The sequence below is a fragment of the Tenebrio molitor genome, chromosome 2 (assembly GCF_963966145.1).
Source record: "Tenebrio molitor chromosome 2, icTenMoli1.1, whole genome shotgun sequence".
Lineage (NCBI taxonomy): Eukaryota > Metazoa > Arthropoda > Insecta > Coleoptera > Tenebrionidae > Tenebrio > Tenebrio molitor.
This window is the reverse complement of record NC_091047.1, coordinates 18,223,389-18,230,618: the sequence shown is the minus strand read 5'-3', so window position 1 is coordinate 18,230,618 and position 7,230 is coordinate 18,223,389. Positions and strand designations below refer to the sequence as shown.

The 7,230-nt window shown below is 32.5% G+C and overlaps 1 protein-coding gene across 1 annotated transcript; it reads left to right on the top strand.

The window, feature by feature from the left end:
• The first annotated feature begins 623 nt into the window (after nucleotides 1-623).
• Nucleotides 624-6,602, top strand: LOC138123132 (CDAN1-interacting nuclease 1). Its single transcript, XM_069037686.1, has 5 exons — nucleotides 624-868; nucleotides 923-1,229; nucleotides 4,106-4,155; nucleotides 4,208-4,447; nucleotides 4,506-6,602. The coding sequence occupies exons 1-5, from the start codon at nucleotides 771-773 to the stop codon at nucleotides 4,630-4,632; spliced, it is 822 nt and encodes a 273-aa protein (XP_068893787.1). The 5' UTR covers nucleotides 624-770; the 3' UTR covers nucleotides 4,633-6,602.
• The last annotated feature ends 628 nt before the right edge of the window (nucleotides 6,603-7,230 follow it).

Genomic DNA, 7,230 nt, shown 5'->3' with positions numbered 1-7,230 from the left:
AAGACAAACGCGAAAAATGCCTGGGGATTACTAATCAATTAGCATTGATTAATACAAATAAGTATTTTCAGATAAAAACTAATCAGACAGAAAGTTCAAAAAAATGATTTACAGGGGATGAAAAGGTAGAAGGTATCAAACTACAACACTTACTAGCCAAAATATACAACAAAAAACACAAATAGAGTTAACTTTATTGGTGATGTTCGTCTTTGTGAGTTGTTTTCCCGTTGGCTTCAATAAATGTCTCGAAACAAGTCAATATTAACCGTTTGGTCCCAACTTTGAGAAGACGACGTGGCATTTTCTTTTTGAATTCTAAAATTTTGTACCAAAACTCAATTGTATAGATATGCGCACAGTGTACGTCGAAAAACGTTTGCGCAAGTCGTGCTCCATTCTGTCTTCTGTGAGCGTGACGTTTCTGTCAAAATGGCGCCTCCGAGAGTTGCCAACTGCGACTGGATTTAGTGTTATCTAAAATTCCCTATAAATAACCTAGCAACTGAAAAGTTACTAGGGAGTGGTCACAATCAAAATGAATAGATAATACTCAAGTTATCATTGGTTACATGGGTTACATCATATTTCGTCAACCAACCAATAACGACTAATGTTTGTCACACTGTCTACAAGTCCACGTGATTTAATGTTGATTCTAACCTTAAAAACGTATGTTTGTCGAAAAAGAGTTAAATGTTGTGGGTTGTGGTTTAGTTTCTACAACAGAAACATAGTTTAGAGTAGCGTATATTGTACTAATTATCTAAATGGATACAAACACTTATAAAAACATTGTAACAGTTATTCGGAAACATAAGGGTCTTTCAAAAGACTGCATGTCAATTCTAACAGAAATATTCCCAAAGTAAGTTCATAACACGATCATAAACTAATATCAAAAACCTAATTTAACTTTCAGCATCAAGAGTGATACACTGTATAGCATCGTATCATTAGAATATCAAAAAAGGATGAAAATGAATCACATAAAAAGTCAAACAAATATCAACAAATACTGGGACTTGTATCAACAAGCTGTTAAAAATCGTCAAAGTCCTGGAATTATATTAAAAATTGCAGAGCAGTTTGATATATGCCCATGTTTAATTGCTAAATTAATTCTGCAAAAGTACTTTGAAGATCTTAATTTGATAGAACAAATTAATAATTACTTAAGAGACACTTCTTTAATACCAGATGCAGAATTATCATATGAAGTATTTCTTGTAAGTGTAACATTTTTTATGGGAATATAAAAAATATTTACATGTAGTACAGTTACGGAATTAAAATTTCGGGCTCTATTGTCAATGTCATGATATAAACTCTAAAACAACCTTTACGTTAATAACCTTATTTTTTACTCTTGTCATGTTTTTGTCTTTTTGGCATTCAAAAATTGTCATTTGTGGCATAATAACGGATAGGCAACATATCAAAGCGATGATTTAATTACACTCAGGGCCGGTTTCACCAACGCCAGTTAAAGTTAACTGTAGGTTAAAATATACGAAAACATTGTTATAACAATAGGTAACTAAAGTAACGAAGCATTTTAACCTACAGTTAACTTTAACTGGCGTTGGTGAAACCGGCCCTCAGTGCAACTGAAATCTCAAAATTCAAAATTGATTGGGTGACTGATAGAAAAGTTTAATTTTTGAATGTCAGTCATGATGACAGTAGAAGGTGCTTTACAGAGATTTTGTTGAAGTGACAGAAAAATAGTGCCCAAAATTTTAATTCCGCAACTGTACATAACATGTAATATGTACTTTTTTCTACTCCCATTTTTAAAATGCCATTTTTTTAATTTGCTGTTTTAACAAAGCTGTTATTAACACATCCGAAATCAGTTTTCAGTTGGTAACACACACTGCTGACAGCAAATTGACTGGTATTGGTATTCTCTGCTATTCGCCGTATTTCTGCATAATTGAAAATTCACCTTTAATTGCAATTTCACTTGCGAATAATGACAATTATGTTCAGTCTAGATTCAAATTTAGAATTTTACTTTAAATGTTTTCTAACTAAAATATGTTTCAATTCTAAATTTCCACCAACACTGCATTCTACGTTGGATATACAACCGGCAACACTGTTTGGTGAAAAATGCGTCAGATTCGTCAGATTGTATTTGTTAGGTTATCTGTCAATTTCCGTTTTTACAACTCAAAATTTTAGAATAAAGAAAAAGAACGAAAACCTTTTTTAAAATACAGCAAGTAAGTAGGTAGAAAATCAAATTCTAAAAGCAAAATAAATTTATGAACAAATTTTAATGTTTTCGAATCTTGTTTATAAAATAATTATATTGCCAACTTTGGTTATAAGAATCCCCAATTTGGAAATTTAGAATTGAGACAACTACAGCGTGATCAACAATGACTGAGTCTGTTGGCAAGGAAACAATTGAAAAGTACTGTTTTTTTTTTTGTTTCCTAATTGGCACTGACCGGATTTTTTAACTTGAGACGACAAACACATTTTTGGTTATGCCGGTTATGTTTATGCTGTTACTACAAAAATTAACCTTTGATGGTAAATTTTAAATTTGACAAATTGCATTGTTACCAACAGACTCAGTCATTCTTGATCACCGTATATATAGAGTAAGGCCGGCTTGAGATATAACATTTGGAGAGAATAGCGGTCACAGTAACAATCAGCTGATTTTTAATCTGTTGAACACCCCTATTTTACGAAAGATGGACTCGTCCAACTGTTTTCCGTCTACGCACACCCCCACCAAATGTCATATCTCAGGCCGGCACCACTCTACCATTCACGATTGTTTCAAATTCGGACTATCTGTGAAAATCTGACATTTTAGTTGGCAGTATTGTGATTTGTCATGATAAATATATTTTAGGTTATAATTCAACCGAACACTGCTCCCAGGTTATTACATTTTTTAAATAATTTTACGCACTAAGAACAACATATACTCAATTTCATATAAATGTGCATCTAAGCAAGCCATGAAAATCTGATTTTCTGTTGGTATTAAAGCTAAAGCTAGTAACTTTGACTTTCAAAGTTGCTTGCTCTGCGCGAGCCCGATTTGACTAATTTTTCAGTTTTTGTCCATTTTAACATTGCTGATTTCAAAAGCAATGTTACGTCTTTTTACTGATTAAATTAAAGTAATTCTTATTTGTTTTTGTCTTTGTATTTTTACCAAGTAAAGATTTATTGGACATGACCTTCATAAATGTGACTTTTGAAATGTAACTAAATTAAAGGTGCTTTTACAAATCCACAGCTCACTTGATGAACATTTATATGAAATCCATTATACTATCGTGTCAAAAATAAATTATTCTCTAGGATTTAGCGATATTCATTATTAGGTTGCCATACATTTGATTAGGTTTAGGTTGGAGGCTATGTGGTTTCTGGAGACAAACAAAAGATATCGTAACCGAAAGGCAGCGAATTCCTTGTACCTAACAGTTGCATATGGCTCTACTTCTCGCTAAGTGATAGATGTTTTTTCGTTTCACAATTAATTTTGCTTTCTGGTGGCATATCTCTCAATTCATAGTAACCAATCTTAGGCATTCAAAATTACTTTTGAAAATTCTAGTTACACACAACATGGAAAACGTTATTTCCCTGAAAGTTCGAATTCTAGGGAGTAATTATCTCATACGCGTATGTTTCCATGACGCTAAGTGATCTTTTAAATAATACACCACACCATGACAAGCTGTGACTTTGTGCACTTTAGTCACGAGGTGAAGTTAGCAACGGGCTTTTTAGTCACGGGCTAAAGTTAGCTACAGTTATTTTAATCGCAAAAATCATGTGATACTCAAAATCAACTTATTTGTCACTTGTCAATTGACGTTTATCAGTTTTGAATTTTATGTTTAAATTAACGTTTAATGAAGAAGTTTACTTGTTTTATTTGTTTTGTTCATTTGGTCGTAGAAAAAGTATAGTATGCAACTCGTTTATAAACTTCTCTAGACACTCGTATATTAAACACCCCCTCCTCTCGTGCCTAATAAAACTCGTAACTAAAGTGCCGTTTATAAATCTTGTATAATATGTATTCTCTTAAGTTCATTTTTAAATGTGTACCATTTTTTAGTGTACTGTTTATGACAACTTGTACAGTCCTTTGTCTGAAACAATGAAACAGTAAGTTATGACCAACTGTTGTGGCATAAATGATTAACTAAAACCATTTTAGTTCACTTGGACAGGAATATGAAATTAAGTTACATAATGAAGTACGCAAATTAAATTTAGCATTTCGTGATGAAGAACAACTTAGAAAATATGGCTATGATAAAACTCCTGATGTAAAGTTAGATGTGCCAGTAGCAATAGATGGATTTGTAATCAATTGGATTGAAAGTAAAGCATTGTTTGGGGATGAAGAAGTACATCGTGAATATACTAGAAATCAATATTTAAGTTATTGGAATAGGTAAGTTTTTATGCCAGCAAGATCACATTTTATATGCTAGAATGTTTTTTATTTTAAGATTTGGTCCTGGTCTTGTCATATACTGGTTTGGATTTCCCAAAAGTATTCTTCAAACTGATGATAAACGGTTTATTATAAAAGATCATTTACCTACAGATATGGTACATATTAATTATACAGGGTGACTGACGAAAAAACTTTGATGCTGTATCTTACTTATTCTTTATCCGATTTGAATAAATGACACATCAAATGAAATAGTTCGAAAAACACTTCTTTATTCTCCTATTCGATATTTTTTTTTTCAAATTCCGCTGTATATTTTTTTTTATTCGTTCTTACAGAGAATTTTCTTCTGAAGATCCAAAAATTAAAAGAAAGAACAAAAAATTTATTTTAATTGAAAAAAATTGAAAATAAAAAATCTAATATGTAATCGAATTTTTAAACAATACAAAATCTATTCTAGTTGCTCAAAATTGCCTCAATGCTGTTGCAGACCCTGTCGACATCTTCTAGAAATGCCCATCTGTGCATTCAGTAAAAAATTTGGGAGTATTTCTTGACAGACTTGCACTATACTTTTTATTAACTCTTCTCGGATACCCGGTGAGGTCAAATAAAATGTGGGGATCTAGCGGGCCACCGAATAGGTCCGTGAGTACCCATTCATCGATCACCAAAATAATTTCAATGATTTAAACATACAACATTCATGCGTGCAGCGTGCATTATGTGGAATGGCACCGTCCTGAAGAAACACGACTCTGTTCAACACTTCTAATGGCATCTCATCCAGAAAGTTGCTTATTTCGTTTGATAATAAATAATATGATATTTTGTTAAATCAAGACTGCTGTCAACAAAAAATTGACCCACTAGTCTAATCTATCTCCAAAAATGCCACAGCACACGTTGACACTACATCGTCTTTGGACATTTTCTTCCACTACAACATAATAATAATTATTATTATTATCAAACTGTTTTGACAAATGACAAAGATTCAGAGCTACTTAGTCATTTCGAACATTTAGAACAAACTTTTCTCTTGTTTATTTTGGTCATTTGATTTTTAAATTTTATCCATTTACTCTTTAATTTCTTGACTTTTGTTTAATGAATGGGTATTGTTCTTTGCATTTTTATTTTCAGAAAAGAAATCTGCAATACTGAATAAAAAACAATGTACAGTGGTTTTTGAAAAAAAGAAGTTGATGTTCATCTTTCAAAAACTGGATACAAGAATTTTTCTTTGTTTAGTTGGTATTGAAGTGTTTTCAAAATTATTTCATTTGATGTGTCATTTATTCAAATCGGATAAAAATAAGCATGATACAGCATCAAAGGTTTTTCGTCAGTCACCCGGTATGTAGGTTAGAAGTACAGGGTGTCTCACAGAGTATGGTACATGTTGTTCACGTTGAGTTGACAATTTCAAGGTCAAATAATTTTATTTTTTGGCTCTGTTTCCTAAATAGTGACATGCAGGTAAACACCGTTCACGTTGGATTAAGCATTGCTAAATCGCATTATGTTGGTTAGCTGCATGTCACTATTTATAAAACATAATTACAGAGCCAAAAAATTAAATAATTTGACCTTGAAATGTTCAACTCAACGTGAACAAGGTTTATATATTCAAACCTTGCATTATTCAAACCCTGAACGTATCTTCAAGTGTATTTAAAACAAAAATTAGTGAGAAAACCACTGAGATGCATTATTGAGGACTACTGACATTGGTATTAAAAGTGATGAATAAAAACGGGAAAAGAAGTAGATACACAAATAATGCATAATCTACACTCAAAGTCGAAAAAACTAAGTTTTTATTTGTTGGACGTACAAATGGTAAGCTCACCTCATTCAACAGGATAAAAAAGTACTTACCGCGACTTTGACATTGGCCCAATTCTAAGCAGTGGCCACATTAACAAAATTTTCAAATTGCTCTTCTACCCACACGGTTAAACTTAGGATACTGAAATTTTTTTTAAGAAACTTCACTTGCCGATCAAGTACAGGTTGTGAGACACCCGGTATAATAATTGTAACTACAGATCTGTTTTATTATTTTAGGTATAGTAATTTTATGTTTTTTTTTTGTTTTAATACATATCAGGTACTTAAATAAAGAGACCACATTATTGGACATTTTTTTATTACATCAAGAATAAACGGAATGACCTGTAAAATGCACCGCACTGGCATTTGTCTAATACTAATATAGAAAAGGTCTTACACGCCGAGACGAAGGTCGAGGCAGTATAAGCCTTTGAATGCACAAAAACATCTTCACGCACGAAATATAATAGTATATTATGATACAAGTTTATAAGGAAGCCTTTAAAGCACGCGCGACGAGTTTAAGAGCACGACGCGTAGCGGAGTGCTTTTAACGTCGCAAGTGCTTTAAAGGCCCTTATAAACGTACGCTATTTTTTATTATACCCACATTACAATCTCAAAATTATAACAAAAAAAGTAAATTGAAGTACCTTTTCCGAAGTAATCTGTGTCATTAATCGTTGATATAGAAATGGTCATTTGTTGTTGTTTCGTTGCTATCATAAATTGTGTATAAAAAATAAATAATCGTATACCTTCTGGCTAAGGCCACGATACTAAGGCCAAGTGCTAGATGTTTTCAGGTCGCGCAAGCGCCTCTAACATGACCTAACGACCACTACTAAGTAGTAGCCGGGACCGACAGCTTTACATCTCCTCCGAAAGATGGTAGTGATTTGAAAAAACCTGATGATTTAACCGGGAATCGAACC